This window comes from Chelonia mydas, chromosome 17 (assembly GCF_015237465.2).
Source record: "Chelonia mydas isolate rCheMyd1 chromosome 17, rCheMyd1.pri.v2, whole genome shotgun sequence".
Classification (NCBI taxonomy): Eukaryota; Metazoa; Chordata; order Testudines; family Cheloniidae; genus Chelonia; species Chelonia mydas.
In genome coordinates, this window is record NC_051257.2 from 279515 (window position 1) to 299388 (window position 19874).

Here is a 19874-nt window from a genome sequence, read left to right on the forward strand (position 1 = left end):
GACACACATTTAGGAACAGTGTTACTTTAACAGTCAACATACAATTAAATGAATTAGATGTCCCACACAGACTTGCTCAGAACTGAGACAAGTAATACAAATAGATTCCATTTGGTGATGAATGTTTCATTGAGGTAACTATTTAAAAGTGTATGGAAAATTTTAAACTTGCACACCAAGGCTCTGACTATATAACATGAAAAAAAGCAAAGGCATGCCAAACAATATTCTTGCTTGAGTTTGCCAGACCTGTACAGTATGTTGTGCCCACATACAACTGAGAGCCACACGGCAAAAGCAGATTGTATTGGTTGGTTGCAACCCACAGGAAATCTTTAGCTCACATGCAGCTGAAATGAAGCAGTCTGCAATGTTTTCTCCCTGATATAGGCAGGAAGCCACAAATGTTGCAGATTCCCCAATTCAGGCAGTCCTCTTCACTAGAGCCCTGCATGGATACAAAATCTGTATCTGCATCTGATCCACAAACGTAGTCCATGGATATAAAGTGGATATCTTCAGATTTGCAGGGCTCTACTTTTCACTCCATTCCACAATGGTATTTTGAGTTTGAAAACCTCCCAAAAGCCCCTGCTCCCAAGAATAGTGCCGACACTGATGTTTCAAGCATCCCAGAGTACATAGCCCCAGCTGCAAGATAGATTACGTATGGATATGTCAAAATGATTCTGGCAAAGAACGCTGGTTTAGGGACAAGCAAGAAACAGACATTTCATGTAGTCTATGCATTTGCAACATTTTCCTCAGATAGATAACCTGCTGTTTATGTTTCAGTGTACCAGTATGTCTATAGGCTGTGAGGATGGGCCACCTCCTCAGAGATGAATGAAAAAAGGTCAGAGGTACGATGAATGCCTGGAGATGCAACTAAAAAGACCAGTCATCTGGAAAGCATTGCTGTACAAATGTCCTATAGGAGTACCTAAGGGGAGCTCAGTGATGACCAGGAAGTCAGAAACCAGGTAGCTCTTAGAAAATTAGGCTAAATTCCCATCTTTCTGAGGGCCAGGCATGTAGGTGACAGTAAGACTGAGGTTTCATAAACTGGAGCCTGTGTGTGAACTAGTTGTGCCTTATTTTGCGATGACATTCAGATATAATAAATACTCAGATTCCTTCTGGGCATTAGTACCTTTCTTTGCTTGAGGTTTACCACTACATTTCCCTCTTACATCTTACAGAATGCACAATTAACCCATGGAACTCATTGTCATGAGGATGTTGTGATGGCCAAAAGTATAACTGGGCTCAAAAAAAACTAGGTAAGTTCTTGGCGGACAGGTACATCAATGGTATTAGCCAAGATGGTAGAGGATGTAACCCCACGCTCAGGGCAAGCTCTGTCAGAGACAGGACATGGGCTGGATGGATCCAATACGGCTGTTCATATGTTTTCACAAACATCCAGCTGCATATACAAGGAAACACACGCCAAGACTCCTTCAGCATTAACCAAAACTCCAGAACATTTTACCTGGAAGGGCTGGCTGATACCAGCTATAGACTGCATATTATGGCTATAATAACAAAGGAGAAACTCTCCTCCTGCATGGGGGATCTCATCAGCACTGATGTAAACCTGTCAACATGAAAAAAGGAAGACAACCATCAGCAATTTCACTGACAAAGCAATTAATAAAAAGCAGCCTTTACCATATACTAGAACTAGATCATAAAAAGACAATACTGAGTCTTTACAACAGATCCACTGTATACATGTAAATCAGGAAGAAGAGGCCGTTCTTAACACTTCATTCAGGGGCTAGAGCTTCATCTCTTCCAGGAAAGTGCAAAAATGCTTCGTCTTCTTATTCTGCAGACGCTTCTCTCAGCTCATGATATGCCAGAGAGAAAAAGTCATGGGCTACCACTCATTACCTCTCCATCTGTATTTTGGCTCAACTTTTTGTAGCTTGACATTAATCTCCCTCTCAGGAAGACCAAGTGGGTGAGGTAATCTCTTCTATTGGACCAACTTCTGTTGGTGAGAGAGACCAGCTTTCAAGCCACACAGAGCTCTTCTTCAGTACTTCAGGCATCACAGCTAAATGCAAAGTGGAACAGATTGTTTAGCCTAAGTAGTTAGCACATAGTCTAAGGGACCATTCAAGGTAGAGTGGCCTATTAACAACTTTTGTCCTACAACTGCAGAGGAGGCGGGAGTGGGTTACAGATTGTTGTAATAAACCATAAATCCAGGGTCTCTGTTCAGTCCATCAGAGTAGCAGCTGTGTTAGTCTGTATTCACAAAAAGAAAAGGAGTATTAGTGGCACCTTAGAGACTAACCAATTTATTTGAGCATAAGCTTTCGTGAGCTACAGCTCATTTCATCAAATGCATCTGATGAAGTGAGCTGTAGCTCACGAAAGCTTATGCTCAAATAAATTGGTTAGTCTCTAAGGTACCACAAGTACTCCTTCCCTTAGAATATATGCTAACTACTTGTGCTAAACAATCTGTTCTGCCTTGGAGTACCTTTCCCAGACCTGAAGAAGAGTCTGGATGGGTTCAAAGCTTGTCTCTCTCACCAACAGAAGTTGGTCTAAGCAAAGACATTAGCTCACCTACCTTGTCTCTCTAATATCCTGCGACTGACATAGCTACAACTACACTGCACATCCGTAAAAAGCTATATAACTACCCTCACATTTCACAGATCTTGAAACTATCAGTGACCAGGGACACCAGAAAGTAACTGATTAAGACCTGCCTTGGCACTGTCACCTAAGCAGCTTTTCAGAGGTTCTGAGAATCTACTGGAGTGTTGGACTGGAAAATCTGATCAGTCCATCCACTAATCCTGCATCCCCAAGATTTTGAGAATAAAAGGTCTACTTTATTTGCAATTAATTTGAACCTCTATTTAATCTGACAAAACCTCTGGAACTAAATAATTTGCATGAAAAATAATATAGCTTTCACCCTTATTTTGATCACTTTTAGAACAGTATTACTAAATAATTTAATCACTGTCTCATAGAAAGCTAATAAGAGGCTAAAATTCTCAATGAGAAAAAAGGACCAAAGAAGACTACAACAAAAAGCAACATTAATGGGACATTTGATACACTATGACAAAACTATATGATATCCATGCTGTAATGAGCAACCCTAGCAATCATGGAGGTAAAGAGAGTCAGCCACTTATTTCAGAGATAGAAGCAGATTTATTAAAATAAAACAACAGTACTGACAACAGTTCTCTATGCAATGAAGAGTCATTTCTGTACAGGGGGGAAGAAATCAAGTAAAACACTGTCTTGGCAGCGCACACAGACCTGGGAGAGAAGTAGGAACAGAGAAAATGTGTTGCATCACTTTGCAAAAACCCTAATAAACTTAAGTCGGAGTGGTGAAGATAGGCTACAAAGACCAACTCCATTACCAGCTAGCATTCCTTCAGTTGAAGAAAGATTACTCTTATACAGAGCCTTGAAAATGAGCATGGGGAAAAAAACAACAGAGGCAGGAGCCCTTGAACCCAATAATATTAGAAGCCCACGCTAAAAAAAAAAGGTAATTCCCTCACTTGAGTAACATCTTCACTGGACGAAATTTCATCATCTTTTACCCAGGTATAGGTCACATAGTCATTCACATGCCTGAATGCCACCTGCAGGGAAAGACAGAAGCCATCAGCTCTCTAAAAAAGTAAAGCAAGACACACTGGGGCAACATGGAAAACCTGAGAGTAAGATATCTGCTCTTTTTAGTATATATTACTGTAATTTTAACTAAAAACATTCATTTTAAAAATTAAACTATTTTCAAAAAAATGCACAGAGCATTAGTAAGCAATTTATCGTGAGAGAGAGAGAGAGAGAGATATTTCTGTACCGTAAACCCTCTGCCCTCTTCCTTCCATTTGTTTTCCCTTGCTACATTATATCAGCAGGCAGGGGCACTTTGGGAAAGAGATTATTCTTCACTATGTCTCATACCTAGCACATTTTGCATAAATAATATTTTACCACACTTTACAAAATATTATTTCTAGGGATGATAAAAATAATTTTTCTGTCCACCTAGGCATGTTACCAAATAACTATAATTCAAGAGTTGGGTGGTTCCAGGCATATTGAAACTACCAGCGACTAGTGGCACTAGAGAATAACTTGCATTTTAGATCTCTAAATAAGGGAAGCATGCAATGCCAAATGAACTACTTCCCCACCACCAACCCCACATCTGCATTACTGCAAAGATATTTTTACTGCGCAGCGAGGCATGATATTCTGGTAATGTCACCTGGTAGAGCCCAATCCAGTCCCAGGTACTGCTTGGAAATTCAGATAACGTGGAATAGCTGATTAGAACATCCCGTGCAGCATTCCATTCACCCTCAGGATTCAGAGTGACCAATGGAGTGGACAAGAGAGGCTTTACCTAGACAAGAAAGAAGACTGTTTTGAATATATCCATCAATTAAGGCCTGTTCTACACTGAAAAATGATATTTACCTAGTTATGTTCCTTTTTCCTTATGTGAAAAATTAGTTTGGTCGACCTACCCCGAGCGTAGACTCAGCTGGGCTGGCAACAAAATTCTTCTATTGACTTAGTTACCACCTCTTGGAGCGGTGGACTAATTACAGAAATGGAAAAAAAGCCCAACCGTGTACAGAGTATCTGTGTTGGCACAGCTGTGCCACTGTAGCATGTACAGTGCAGACCTGGAGGTCTCAGCCTTTTTCTTTCTGAGGCCCCCCCAACATGCTATAAAAACTCCAGGCCCAGCAGGAAACAGAGGGGAAGGTGGGTGGGCTCTGGCATATTTTGACTTCTACTGGGGGGCGGGGGAGGGGAGGGCCTGGGGGCACTTGAGCCAGCTCTGCACCCTGGGGCCCAGAGGAGGAAGCCCCACCTCCACCCCGACTCACCTCAGTGGGCCACATCTGGGTTGGGGAGGTGCAACCAAAAATTATAACTCAAGGGGTGGGGAGGGGCTCAGCATAAAGACTTTGAAAACTGCTCAGGGTGCAGGCAGGGGATAGCTAGGAGCTGTGTGAAGTGAGGGATGTAGCTCAAGGTGCAGGGAGAGGAGTAGCTAGGGGCTGTGTGAAGGCAGGGGGGTAGCTCAGGGTGCAGGGAGAGGGGGTTGTGTGCCAGGAGGGCCGTCACTGCTCCTCAAAGGCTCTCCAGGCCCTGCAGCCAGGTCCCTCCACTCAGGGGGCTCTTACCGACTGCGCAAGCAGCAAAAGGGGGCTGGAAGCTGAAGAGCAATCACAGCCCTGGGCACCAGCAGCAGAAGATGGGGGAGCACCATGGCTGCCTGCTCCATGGCACCAGCCAGAACAGCAGCTGCCCCACACTGCCTGGCTTCAGCTTCCCACCTGCGACTTCGCCACGGGGCGGGGCCTGGGGGGTGCTGAGCTGCCTCCGGGACTGTCCCAGTCTGGTTAAGACACTACAGTTTTGGAGGGCAGGGGGGGTAATGCCCCCTCATGCCCTCCCCAACTCCTCCCATGGGACTCTGGGACCCCCTGAAACTGGCTCACAGCCCCCTAGTTGAGAACTGCTGGTGTAGATTAGCCCCCAATATTTTACCTTTGGTATGCAGCAACATCTGTTGTGGGCCCTTAGTTGCACAGGGATAAGAGGAACATCTGACAGGGTAACCAAATGGATTGGGGGGCGGGGAATAGTAGACATCATATAGCTGGACTTCAGTAAGGCTTCCGATAGTCTCACATGACATTCTCATAAGCAAACTACACAAATATGGACTAAATAAAGTTACTATAAGGTGGGTAAACAACTAAATGAAAACTGTTCTCAAAGGAGTAATCGTCAATTGTTTGCTGTCAAACGGGAAGGACATATCAAGTGGGGTCCCACAGAGAGATTTATCCTGGGTCCAACCCCGTTCAGTATTTCAATTTACAATGTGGATGATGGAGTGAGTGTGCGCGTGTGCTTATAAAATCAGGAGATGAGACCAAGCTGGGAGGGGTTGCAAACACTTTGGAGGACAGGATTAGAATTAAAAATGTTGACAAATTGGAGAATTGGTCTGAAATCGACAAAATTAAATTCAATAAAGATGAGTGGAAGTACTACACATAGGAAGGGAAAATTAAATGTACTTATACAGAAAAAGGGGAAATAACTGGCTACACAGAAGTATGGCAGAAAAGGATCTGGGGGTTATAGCAGACCACAAATTGAATATGAGCCAATAGTGTGATGCTGATATGAAAAAGGAAAATGTCATTCTGGGATGTATTAACAGGAGTGTCATATGTAAGAAGAAATAACTGTTCAGCACTATTCAGCAGTGGGGAGGCCTCAGCTAGAATACTGTGCCCTTTAAGAAAAAAGTGAACAAACTGGAGTGAGTCCAAAGGAGAGCTACAAAAATAAGAGGTTTAGAAAACATGACATGACCTGTGAAGAAAGGGAGAAAGAATTGGGCATCTTAGGCTACAAAAGAGACAGCTGGAGGGGAGAAGGAGGAGGAGGGATGATAACAGTCTTCAAATATGTAAAAGGTGGTTATGAAAAGGACAGTAATCAATTGTTCTCCATACCAGGGCAAAACAGGAAGTAATTTGCTTAGTTTGCAGCAAGGGAGATTTAGGTTGGATATCAGGAAAAGCTTTCTAACTAAAAGGATAGTTAAGCACTCGGGTTACCTATTATAGAGGTTGTAGAACCCCCATCACTGTTGAGACCAGGATAGATAAACACCTGTCAGGGTTGGTCTAGGTATACTTAATCCTGCCTGAATGTGGAGTGATGGACTAGATGACCACTTGAGGTCCTTCTCAGATCTACATTTCTATGATTATAATCAGGAGCAAAGGCTTAACAACAGGTCTAGAATCCCTGAAATACCTACCTCACTCTGTGTGACTTGCCTCTCAGGAAGAGGAAGCCATTAAGGAAGAGAAATTCTCAACCTGAGTCATGAGCCTAAAAGTCTGAGGATGAAGAAGTCTTTGCTCATTTGTAAAAAAAGCCAGTGCAAACAAATTTTGTAATCCAGAAGAAAATATCTGAGACTGCAAACAGCAGGGCTTCATCTTGTTGTGTTTGTCACATTTCTGCTTATGACTTACATAAAAAGATTCAGAGAAATAAATTCCGTAAATTAGGATTAATTTTAGTTTTGCCTTTAAGATTACCATTTCTTAATGGGGAGATATTTGCTCCAAAATTATAAAAATGGGACAATACCTGAAGCCCGAAGGTTCCTGTAACAGGTTTGTGATCACTGATGCCATAGCTCATGTGACTGATATAGTTATTCAGAGTCACAGAGATTGTCTGCTCTCCTTCACACAAATCTCCATCCTCTGATGGATGCTGGGAGAGATTCTTCACCCTCCAAAGAATTCGATCTGTCCATGCTGGCTTCCGTTTCTTCCCACTACAAGAGTATGAGCAGAGTGGATGAAAGGAGAAGAAAAAACAGTGGCCAAAAGCTACAATGTTATGTAACTATATAACATCTATTCAAAGTTGATCCAAAACTGTAAAAAATTATTACAACATTCAAAGCAATCACATCACAACTTCATTTTACAACTCTGCTCTAGCATGCATTACAGCCAGACCCATGGTTTATTAAATTCAATTGAACTTCACTGTAAGAGATCAGCTTTCATGGGTCCCTCTAACTGGAAAGAAATAAAATGAAAAAGGGTGTGGGAATGGATTAGTCAGTCAGTTTCATACAGAAAATGATGCTTTCTCCTAGAATTCACTCCAAGAACATGCAAGAATCTATAGTTAATGCAGAAACTGTCCTGACCTCAAGCCAATGGCCATCCTTGGGTAGGGTATAGCACCCATTAGACATTTCCTGCCTTTTGCTGATCTGTGTCACACATTGAGTATTTTTTATATATTCTTGGTTCCAATATTTTTTAAAGAACAGGAATAATTTTGTATTAATAGCCATCTGGACAGCTTCACTGATGCTAATTATGTAGCTAGTAGTTTTTCCATACTATTATCACCTGTTACGTAGAAGAGAGACAGCAATGGATTCTGCCAAGCTACTCCAGTGTGTTATAATGATAGCATAATTTCTATACTTAGTACACAAGCTTTTCCCTAATAAAATGCTTTATAACATCTAATAGAGGAAAGTTTGCCTACAGGCAGTAGATTCTTGCATCTAAGTAGCCTGCAACCATGTGTCATGTCAAAACTGCAACCACTATGGTTTGGAGTTTCCTTTTATACTATATATCAACAAAAAGAGAAGACATGAGCCTTTCCGGATTCTCTCTGTGATGGGAAGATGACTTTAAAGCAACAGTCCTCTTTATGGATATATCACTTCACAGTGAAATGGAGAAAAGATCATATCCTATGGAAGAGGAATTAGAATGCATTGCATTTAATTGAATTACAAGGGTTAAAGAAGCATGATGCGTAAGGAAAACTGTCAGTCTGACAATTTTCAACAAACTACTATAAACCAGAGGTACTGCTCAGATTAAATTTAGCACCCTTTCCCCTCCCTACATGCAGGTCTGACTCACCTTAAATGAGAAATGGAAGGATTTTAAGTGATTAAGTAAATGTACACATGAGGGAACCAATCCCATGTATTCCAGTAGAAATACAAACTGACAGAAATCTTTAAAAGCTGCAATATGTCTGCTCTGCTGTGCAAGGCAATACAAAAATGAAGAGCCTGAATACAAAGTTAATACACTGTTTCCTTTATCTGATGATATGGAATAACCAGATAGAGAAGGGAAGCTCAGAACATATATACCACTATCCAGAATAATATAAAATATACCAATCCATTGAAAGATAGTGGTTGGCTGGTTTAAAGCGTCCTGTGTGAACATACTCAGAATGCAAAAATGTCTGCCTGTCCCCCACCTTAGGTGAATCAAAAAACCTGCATTAATATTAACAGAAATTGAATGCACACATTAGAGGTGTTTAAATGAAGTAACTTGAGTTACAAAGAGAGAGTTCATGATATTCATATTTAACAAACTAATGCCACATTACTGTGTCAAGATTTCTCAAGTTGCACAATTACTTATATTTGTTGGTTACCGAATTTTAAAGCAGGTTACACTACTGCTATCTGTTCATGCTCAGGTAAAAAGCCCACTGCTTTCAGTCCAGACTAATAAATTAAGATTAGTCTCAGTGATTCTCTTGACGTGCTACAGCAGAGAAGAAGATGCTACAACTTTCAATTAGATTCAGGAAATTCCTGCAGAAAATCAGAAGTCTGATTTTCAAATATTTCACAAGAATCAAATCAAAATCTCTGAGCCTTGTTTTGATTCTGCAATATCTACAATCTAAGAAAGCCAGAGAGTCGTCTTCTTACTTAAACCAAAACAGTGTCTTCTGCCCCCTGAAAATAAAAATAAAGATAAGTATAAGACTCCTGATGGTCAGGAGCTAATTTCTCCATTGCAATGTGCCCTGCAGATCTTGTAAATAATAAAGCAATTTGGAAACAAATTAAATTCACAGATTAAATATTTTACAATCTTTATTTAAAAAGTTGTTTCAAACATACCTTTATGGATGATTTAAAGCAGTGGTTTTCAACCAGGGGTATGCATACCCCTGTGGGTATGCAGCGGTCTTCCGGGAGGTACATCAATTCATCTAGATATTTGCCTAGTTTTACAACAGGCTACATAAAAAGCACTAGCAAAGGCAGTACAAACTAAAATTTCATACAGACAACTTGTTTATACTGCTCTATATATTATACACTGAAATGTAAGAATAATATTATATTTCAATTGATTTATTTTATAATTATATGATAAAAATGAGAAAGTAAGCAATTTTCCAGTTAACAATGTGCTGTGACACTTTTGTATTTTTATGTCTGATTTTGTAAGCAAGTAGTTTTTAAGTTAGATGAAACTTGGGGGGGGGTATGCAAGACAAATCAGACTCCTGAAAGGGGTATAATAGTCTGGAAAGGTTGAGCGCCATTGATTTAAAGCAACTAAAAGCTTCCCTGTGGTGTCCCAGAAGTCCAGGAAAATAACGGACTGCAAATGTGAAGTATCATATATTCATTTATTTAAAACATCAGGCCATTTGTTTCCCCCCAGAACTTTGCAAGGCAACATTAGTCTCTGATGACAGTTTATAGGCCTAGTTTGGGCTTTAATGAAGTTAAGTGATCAGACTTTTTGGCATGCTGAACAATCTTACAAAGATAGAAACTGGCTAAGAAAAGGAAAATAGGATTTTCAACTCAGGAAAGTTCCAATGTTCTGTACTATGGCCAGTGTTTCATATATTAATCTGGAAAAGTGGGTAAACGGTGTCAAAATGTGCTGATGACAATTATTTTGGTTAGTCAAAACTAGAGACGGGTAATGAACTACAAAAAGACCCAACAAAGCTAGATGAACAGGCAACAAAAAGGCAGATAAAATGTAATGTTAACAAATGCAAGGTAATGTACATTGCAAGGAATAATATAAACTACTCATAAACCTTAATGGGTTCTAGACCACTGGGAGGACAACTTGGTCATAGTGTGGCAAAAGTCTAACAGCAGAAAAAGAGTTTTCATGTATAAAAAATGAGTGAGAAAAATACCACAAATATTACAAAGCCATTACATAAATCAGTGTAATGCCTTCAAAGGTATAACCAGATCCAGTGGCTAGAGGCTGATGCTACAAAAATTCAAATAGGAAAGTATGTTAAATTTATTTTAAGTATAGCTGTGTGTAATCAACCATTAGAATAGCTCACCAAGGAATGTGATCAACTTGAAGTCTTTCAATCAAGAGTTGATGTCTTTCTAGAAGCTATACTGTAGTTCAACCATAAATTACGGGGCTCGATTCAGGAATTACGGGTTGGATGGAGTTCTACGACATGTGTCACACAGGTCAGATTAAATGATCACAGTGACCCTCTTCTGACCTTAAAAATTGTATCTATGAATGCCATATTGAGCTCTGATAACTATCTCACAAAGTATAGTAGAAATAGAAGAGGGGCAGAGAAAGGCAACAGATGATTACAGGTATGGAGAGAATTCTGATGGTGAGGGTAAAAAAAATTGGGATTGTTTAGTTTAGAGAGGAGACGAAGACAACAGGACATGACAGAAATACACAGACTGAATGGTGTAGGCAAGATAAACCAGGAGCTCCTATTTATCTTATCTTCTCATTATACAAAATCAAAGGGACAGTCAATTAAATTGAAAGGCAAAAAATTTAAAACTGATAAAAGGAAAACATACATAATTAAACTGTGGAACTCAGCCACAGGATGCCACTGAAGCCAATATCTTAGAGGGCTTCATGAAAGGATTAGAGATTTATAAAATCATGACTGGTGTAAAGAAAGTAGATAAGGAAGTGTTGTTTACTACTTCTCATAACACAAAAACTAGGGGTCACCAAATGAAATTAATAGGCAGCAGGTTTAAAACATAAAAGGAAGTATTTCTTCACACAATGTACATCGACCTGTGGAACTCCTTGCCAGAGGATGTTGTGAAGGCGAAGACCTTAACAGGGTTCAAAAAAGAACTAGATAAATTCATGGAGGATAGGTCCATCAATGGCTATTAGCCAGGATGGGCAGGAATGGTGTCCCTCGTCTCTGTTTGCCAGAAGCTGGGAATGAACAACAGGGGATGGATCACTTGATGATTCCCTGTTCTGCTCATTCCCTCTGGGGCACCTGGCACTGGCCATTGTCGGAAGACAGAATACTGGGCTAGATGGACCTTTGGTCTGACCCAGTAGGGCCATTTGTATGTTCTTATATGGGTAACAGAAACATCCACAGTTGTATTAGATAAGGCACTTCTGTTTTTTTTAAACGGGATATGAATTCATATTTTAGCAAGAGTCAGCCACTAAATTATGGGGTTTAGGAAGATAACCTGCCCACAGAGAAAGCATTTCATAGCTTTGTGCTCTGAGGTTTCTTGAATTTTCCTCTGAAGTATCTGGTATAGGCCATTCCAAGAGACAGGATGATGATAGTAATTCGTTATGTTCTTATGAAGTAATGAAAATCAGTTTTCACATTCAGATAAAACAAAATGTGTTTAGCTTTTTTTCTTAAGAAATAAGAAAATGAGTTCAAAATATGAGTGTATCAACCCACAGGGTATTCTTTTATTAAAAAACAAAGTTGGGCCCCTGAAGACAATGCTTTTGAATAAAAAGATTTGGTGCCTGCATTGTCCATTTAGCCCTTCCAAATACAAGCTCAGACCCACATTGCCACTCCCATTCCCCTCATGTGACATGGAAACAGATCTCTTCAGCCAGAAGAGTTCATTTATTCAGCATTGCCCATTGAATGACCCAGATAAACTAATAGGTGTAACAGCCTCATAGTCAACATGGGGGACAGATATCAAAGGCCATGGAAGGCTGAGCCTCCATAAACAGCCTTGCGTGGCCCCACCCACAGTCCACCCCCAGGCCCCTTCCTGGTGCTGTGCTGCGGGGGGCTCTTACCACCCCATGGCTGGGGCTAATGGGGGCTGGCCTGTGCTTTGAGGCTGATGAACAGGGTACACTGCCCACCGGGTGCTCTGGGGCTAAAGGGGGCACACCACCTGCCCACCTCCTTGGTGCTCCAGTGCTGGGGCCGCAACACCTGCCTGGCACTCTGGGACTAGGGGCACTCAGGCAGTCCAGGGCCGGCTGGGGGTGAGGTGGCTGCGTGGAGGTTGCTGCTCTGGGCTCCGGCAGGAGGGGTGTGGCCTCCCCGAGCCCAGGGTTCACCCACTGCCCAGGACAGTGAACTAGCAATCTGGGACAAATCTAGGCCTGTTTAGTTGATCAGACTGATATTTACTAAGGCACAAAGCTTATCTCAGACCGTTCCCTGACTGAACACAATATATTGTGCTTTTTACCTCGTGTCATACACGTCAGAGTGAAGGTCGAACTTGTAAGTGGGTTTAAACTGCAAGGGACCCTCTATAAATTCCTGGAGAAAAGCTTCCTTCTTCTTTGCCATATTTAACTGCAGAAATAAAACAAATGTTATAAACAATGTGTTATAAAGGGCAACCTGTAAAGATTACGTTTAAAATCAGAGATTAATGAATCATTCATGAAGGAGATGAGAAAGCATCTTCTATAAAGGATTCAAAATTTTTTACACACTGCGACACATCTTCCAAACAAAATGCATAGGGGCTCCTTTGCTACTGCTAGAGCCTTTAAACTAACCTTTCTAGAAATACTGCAACAGTTATTCTGGAAATGCAGATGTGCTAGGGCCAGCCCACTAATAGTTTAAATGACCTCTTGGGGGTGCGGAGAGAGAGACAGAGACAATAGGACAATTTACAAGCCAGTAAAGTTCACTGAAATCTTCAGTCAGCACTGCACCCAAGTCAGAATGAAACAGAGCAACAAATATATATATAAGTTAAGTAGGTAATATTTAAGACTGAAAAGACAGACTTCACAGCTATACCAGTCCCAGTAGGGAGTTAGGAACAACAGTGGGAACTCAAAGCGACTCTTAAGTTCGGCCTCCCTGAACAAGGGACCCTGTAGTCCCTGTAGGAACTTTGACAGAAGATGAGAGAGCAGAAACGCCAATGTAAGCTATTCTTTAGTATGTGTCAGGACTAGAACCAGAAGAACATTAAAAATGGACAATACCTGGTCCTTTTCCCATAGTAGATTGTATCGGCTATTGCTTATTGACTCTCGGATAAAATGTATACCATAATCTGCTATCCGGAAGTTGAGATCTCCAAACCAGAAAAGAATGCTATAAAAAAAAAAGGCACTAAGTGTTCATGGTTTCCTATAAAGCTACAGATACCTCTGTGTGCGAGTGTGTGTGGGGCGGAAATCATGAAGATAGGGCGAGATTACTATACCTTATTCCATTGCTTAGATACTTTTCTATACTTCTAATCTAAACACCACAAACAAAATCTTCATTTAGTGACAGTTAAGGTTACAGAACGTCATATCCACCAGTCCAAAACTTTAAAGGAATGGTAATCAAAATTAAAGGGAAAGTTTCCTATATTCCTTGACACGTTCAACATTGCCTACTACACAACAAACTCCAGCACTCCACAAGGCCTATACTTTCAATTTCAACAGGTACCAATACTCATGGGCAGCAGGTATCAGAGGCAGGGGAAGGCTCAGCCTACCCAAACTGCCTCTGTGGCCCCGTCGACACTCCACTCCCAGGCCCCCTCCTGCTTCCCGTCGGGCCCACAGCTCTTCTTTCCCATGTGGCCAAGCCCCAGGCCAGTGGCACCAGAACTCTGTGTGTGTGTGTGTGTGTGGCTGGGGAGCCTGGGCAGCTGTGGGGAGCCGTGGCAGACCCTCCACCTGCCTGGGCACCCCCAGCCCGAGTCCCCATCCCCCAGGTTCCCCAGCCGCCCGAGACAGGGGGAGGGTCCACAACTCCACACAGCTGCCCGCGCGCAGCTCACCCCGACCCAGCTCCAGCTGGGGGTGGAAGTGGGGAGCTTGGAGCTGCAGCCCGGCCACAGTGAGAGCCACAAGTGGGCAGCTGTGAGGAGCCACAGACCCTCCACCTGCCCCAGGGAGGGGGCAGGAAGCCCAGGGGCAGGAACAAGGGCACGGGGTTGCTCTCAGCCCACCACACCTCAGGCTGGCAGAGGGTCAGCTGCAGCTCCCCACAGCTGCCTGCCCAGCTCTTATCATGGCTGGGCTGTAGCTCTGAGGTCCCCCCTCCCCCTGGCCAGAACCAGGTCAGGGAGAGCTCCAGACAACTGTCTGCCTTTGCCTCCACCTCGGGCGGGCCCCCCCCCACCCCCCCAACACACACACTTTTGGGATGGCTCTGGTGCCCTTGCCCCAGGCTGAGGCTAGTGGAGGCCGGCTGCAGCCAGGGACTCCGGGCGGCTGGAGCCAGTGCTCACACTACCCACCCACCCAGCGCTCGGGGCTGTGCTGCCAGTTCACCCAGCGCTCCAGGGTAGGAGCGGGGCACACTCAGCTGCCTGCCTGCCTGCTCGCCGGGTGCTCCAAAGTTGGGGGTGGGGGGGAGGCGCCACTCTAGGCTCCAGGAGGGGAAGGGCAGCAGGCCCCGGGCAGAAGGGATGGGCCAGCCAAGGGCCTACCCAAGCCCGCCGGTCACTCACAACCTATGCCAATACTCCAGTGTCATCAACATTTTGTGCTAGACTGCAAGTTTAATGGCACCCTCAACAATACTGAGGCAGAGTAACTTCCAAATGGCCAGTGTATGTGATAAGTGGTATCAATCTGTTGATACCAGGACATCTTCAGACACTGTTAAGGTTTTGCACTATAGCGCAATTTTGATGAACCTGGGGTACATATTGCTTTTTTTAATTTGTTGGAGATGGGAAATGAAATCCTCTAGGAGTAGGTTATCGACAATGTTGAACACAATACAAAAGAAGCCTTTTCCTTTCACTTCTCAGTTCCATATTTAAGGTTTTGCCCTGCTAGGGAACGTCCTAATACTTTACTGAATGACAGCTAATTTATTAGGTTTTTTTAATATAGGGTTGGGGCACTTCAGTGGGTCAGTACCCAGAGAAGGATAGATATCAAATGACTGAAATGTGAAATACTTATATTTTGGTGCACTGCACTACAGATAATGGGAATTTTTTTAAATTACAAAATATTTTCCTATATGCATTGTTGTTGTAGCCATCTTGGTCCCAGGATATTAGAAAGACAAGGTGGCTGAGGTTGTATCTTTTATTGGACCAACTTCCGTTGGTGAGAGACAAGCTTTTGAACTTACACAGAGCTCTTCTTCAGGTCTGGGAAATGTACTCAGGGCTTGTCTACACTGTGACATTTGTCAACAAAAGTTTTGTCTTTCACGGGTACTTAAAAAAAGCCCTCCCCTGCCCATGAAAGACAAAAGTTTTGCTGATGCAAGTGGCAGTGTGAACACTGCTAGTGGGGCTGGAAGTATTTTGTCAGCACTTATTGACAGAGAGCGTTCACACAAGCTGACTTTTAGCAACAAGGCTGTGTCGACACTTAAACACAAGCCCTCAGTGTGTCACACAAACACAATTTGAAAGACTTTTTAGCATAAACAGTTAACATATTTCAAGGAACTATTCAAGTTGAAGTGGCCAGTTAACACCACTCCATGGGGGGAGGGGGGGGGTGCGAGGATGATGATGAACTCTTACTTTTACTCTTTAAAGCATTTTAAGTAATTCCTGTAAAATTAAAAAGTAAAAACCAGACTAGTGGCCTGAAACAGATAGTGGAATATTTAGGTTAGAAATCTGAGAGACAGTATAACACTCAGGGCAATTAAGTAATAAAATAACTTGCCAAGAACTGATGGATGGAGGCTCCATCAGTAGATGTTCTAACAAATCCATTTAGGTAGATAAAATTGCAAAAATGCAGCAACATACTCTCTACTCACAAAGAGAAAGGAGAATCTCCAGCATATATGGGTTTTATCTTCTAAAGGCTCCAACTATATTACTCTAACTAGCTAACTCAATACTACTTGAGATTAGCAGAGAGTACAAGCCTGCAGTACAAGCCTCAGACCTCCAGGAGATCTTTTCCAGCTCTTTCCACATGAATTCAAGGAACACATCACGGAAGAGACATTTAAAGTAAAAGTGTGACATGTGGAAGAAGTCCTCAGACAAATCTCTATTTAAAAGAATGTTGTGGAATGAACCTATGACAGACACTATTATCTCAGAAATGGTGCACTAGTACTTGGTGTAACACTCACTCATGGTCTAGAATATTTGGCACACTCTCATCTTCAAACTGCTGCATTTCCAGAATTTTCTCAAAGTCATCCAGTCGTTGCTCAGCATTCTCAATGTGAGCAGGCAAATGACAGTTCATGAAGCAGATCGTATGACCATAGAGGGACATGCGAATGGTGACTCCTCCTTTGTTCCCCTGAAGTGGAGAAATAACAGCGCCCTTTGAAGTTATGGTCAACAGCTGCAAATTTATCCATTGCTACAACATATGTAATTTCAAACAGTGCTATTAAGGAATAAATATTTTGGTTTTGTTTTAAATTTACAAAAGCAATATTCAATATCTATCATTCAGAAATCTCTCAGCCAATAAACTGGTGAAATTCTGTGGCCTGTGTTATGCAGGAGGCCATACTACATGATCATACCTATCCCTTCTGGCCCGGGGGTGGGGGAAGAATCTATATTGCCAAATAAACCAAAAGCTCCCCAAGAAATCCACATCATGTAGTCATGCAGTAAACCATGCCACCAGCTCTCAGATATCCTTTACCCAATATCCATAAAGGCCTGTGCGCGTGTAGTGAGTGTGAATGTCCCGTATGAAGGGGATATGGGCATGCTTCACAAAGACCAGCAGAAGGAGTCCCTGCATTCGAATGGATGAGAGCTGCAAAAGATGAGAAAAAGGTCACAGTCAGGTTACATGGAGTACTTGGGATACCACAAATACTGGAGTCTGCTCCCTGGGCCTTTATTTGGAGAATGCCACACCCAAGGTTGCATATTCCCTACAGCAAGTTTGACCTAAAGTTTATAGCAAAGCACATACTGAAGAGCTTCTGAAAGGGTCACTGACTGGAAATTCTAAAGTAATCTCAAATTTAAAAAGGGAGTTATTTTGTTGAATTTAATATTAAAACTGATCAGTACAGTATTCCTTGTTACTTAAATTGAAAGTAAATACAATGCTGTCTCTAAAATTTTAATTTTCAAACGTATTGTAGAATTTTGTGCTGAAAATGCCTAATTGTATTGTAGAACACATCAGAGGGAAACTGGAGGTTTGGACAACTGAGAGTTGGAGCTTTTGGCACCTAAGAAGGTACGAACATTTAACAATGTTTCTGCTGAAATAATCAGCAGAGAAATAGTTCATGTGGACCTTTAAAGGTTGGGTGCTCAGCACTTTCTAAAAGGCAGGGCCCATAAGTGCGTCTCAAAATGGACACCAAGAATTGACACACCCAGCATCACTAGTCACTTTTGAAATCTCCATTCCAAAGAGTTCACAATTTAGAGATTCAAACAGACAACTCTGAAGGACAAAATATTTTTCTTGAGTTGGTATTTTTCGTTAGTCCACGTCAAGTGTTTCATGTTACTAAACTCTGTGAATATCTAATCCCTGCATCCTGACCCCGCAATGTCTCCCCTGTTCACGCCATTTCCAAGTGTGAAACTGGAGCTATGTCTATTAGAAGTGCGGTCATAATATAGACAATACTTGCAAAGCACTCCTAAAGCTGTGTCTACACTGCCACTTTCAGCGATAAAACCTTAGTCATTCAAGGGTGTGAAAAAACATGCCCGAGTGACAAAAGTTTTAGCGCTGAAAAGCACCAGTATAGACAGTGCTTTATCGCCAGGAGCTACACTCCCGGCAATAAAACTACCACCTCTCATTCAGGGTGGGGTTTGGTTTTTTTTTAAATCACCAGGGGAGCTCTCCCCGGCCATAAAGTGTGTCTACACTGTCCACGCAGCAGTGCTGTCACAGTCGTGCTGTAACATGGGCAGTGTAGACATACCCTAAGCATGGGCACAGCTTTTACCGGCAAAGCTGCGTTTAAAACCATTTCCCCAAGCAAAACAAGCTACACCAGCAAAAACAGTTTTGCTGAAATAACTGCCCCTGCACTAGGTTTTTGTACCAGCCCAGCTGTACTGGTCAGGGATCAGACCCCTTCAGACCTGACTAATACAGCTATACTTGCAGAAGCCCCTAGTATAGGCATAGCCTGACCTCAGAACACTAATTGTATGAAAAATGACAGTTTTCAAAGGCCAAATATTAATTTTTTTCTGCCTCACTAGCCTACAGCTACTATCTGTAACAATACTCATGCTTAGATGGAACAAATCATGTCATTTCACTCAGAATCTGAGACCATACGCAGCTGGAGTTTTTAGTCAAGAATAAGTTTTGCCAACTGCCCCCGCATCCCAGCATCGCAGGATGGTTACAAATGCTATTTAAAAAGCTCAACCTCTAGCCGACGGGTCTGTAATGCTAGGCATCTGCAGAACTGACTATGAGCAATGCAAATACCCTTACTCCTGCAAGGAAGATTTAGTTTACTGAATGTTACTAGAGCTATGATGCTCACGAGGCAAATAAGGCACTATTTCTATTTTAAGATGTGTTGAGATTCCATTTATTTCCAGAAATATTTGTCTAAAGAGAATCCTTATGGAGTTGAAAACCATAATTTCCCAGTAAGTACATAATGAAGTTCTTAGGAACATTAGACACAAGACTCAGCCTAAATATCTGAATTTCAGTGCTAATTCCATTCTGTTTGGAACTATCAGATAACAAAATACACCAACTGCAGTCTTTTAAATCTTCTTAATTAAATATATGGTGCATAAGTGGCCTAAAAATTTCTCTCTTCATAAAGCCTGACCACATTTTAAGGTCGCCTTCACTGAATTCATTGATTACATATAGCCATGTGACCCAAGCTTTCATTATGAAATTCTAGACACTTCTTCAGAATGTCAAGAAGAACAGGTCTTCTGAATAGTGAATTCACTGCATTTCTTTTTCATATTTAAGCAGTTTATTTCCACTCATTTTACAGCTAATAAAAATCTTACCAAGCACCATCAAAAGCAATGTCATTCCTTGAGATGGCTATAATGAAAGCAGATGCCTCAGTAGACTATATTATTAGCAATTATATTACAGATCCCAGTGGATGCACAGAGGAAGGAAATATTCCAGAGACAAAAGAGAAATAGTCCTACTGTGGCCTCAAACACTATACTCTAATTAAATCCATTCATGTACAGCAAAACCTGAGGTAAACTTCTTCATTACTCTGTTCCTTTAGGAATTTACTCTCTCTGGAACATGAACAATATTACTGGGGATGCTCATTTGCATGGG

At 41.9% G+C, this 19874-nt stretch overlaps 1 protein-coding gene across 14 annotated transcripts in view; it reads right to left on the reverse strand.

The window, feature by feature from the left end:
• The window catches only part of INPP5K (inositol polyphosphate-5-phosphatase K), a 31062-nt gene that overhangs the window by 2234 nt on the left and 8954 nt on the right, over nt 1-19874 (reverse strand). For 7 of the 14 annotated variants that reach the window (XM_043530860.1, XM_043530861.1, XM_037880146.2 and 4 more), the window contains 9 exons: nt 17253-17369; nt 16720-16895; nt 13638-13749; nt 12878-12987; nt 9335-9361; nt 7201-7393; nt 4271-4408; nt 3552-3635; nt 1496-1600 (listed from right to left, as the gene is read on the reverse strand). In XM_043530860.1, the coding sequence (XP_043386795.1) occupies nt 1496-1600; nt 3552-3635; nt 4271-4408; nt 7201-7393; nt 9335-9361; nt 12878-12987; nt 13638-13749; nt 16720-16895; nt 17253-17369 (1062 nt within the window). The remainder of the gene's footprint in view (nt 1-1495; nt 1601-3551; nt 3636-4270; nt 4409-7200; nt 7394-9334; nt 9362-12877; nt 12988-13637; nt 13750-16719; nt 16896-17252; nt 17370-19874) is intronic. The other 7 variants (XM_037880150.2, XM_043530870.1, XM_037880147.2 and 4 more) reach the window with 1 other exon arrangement.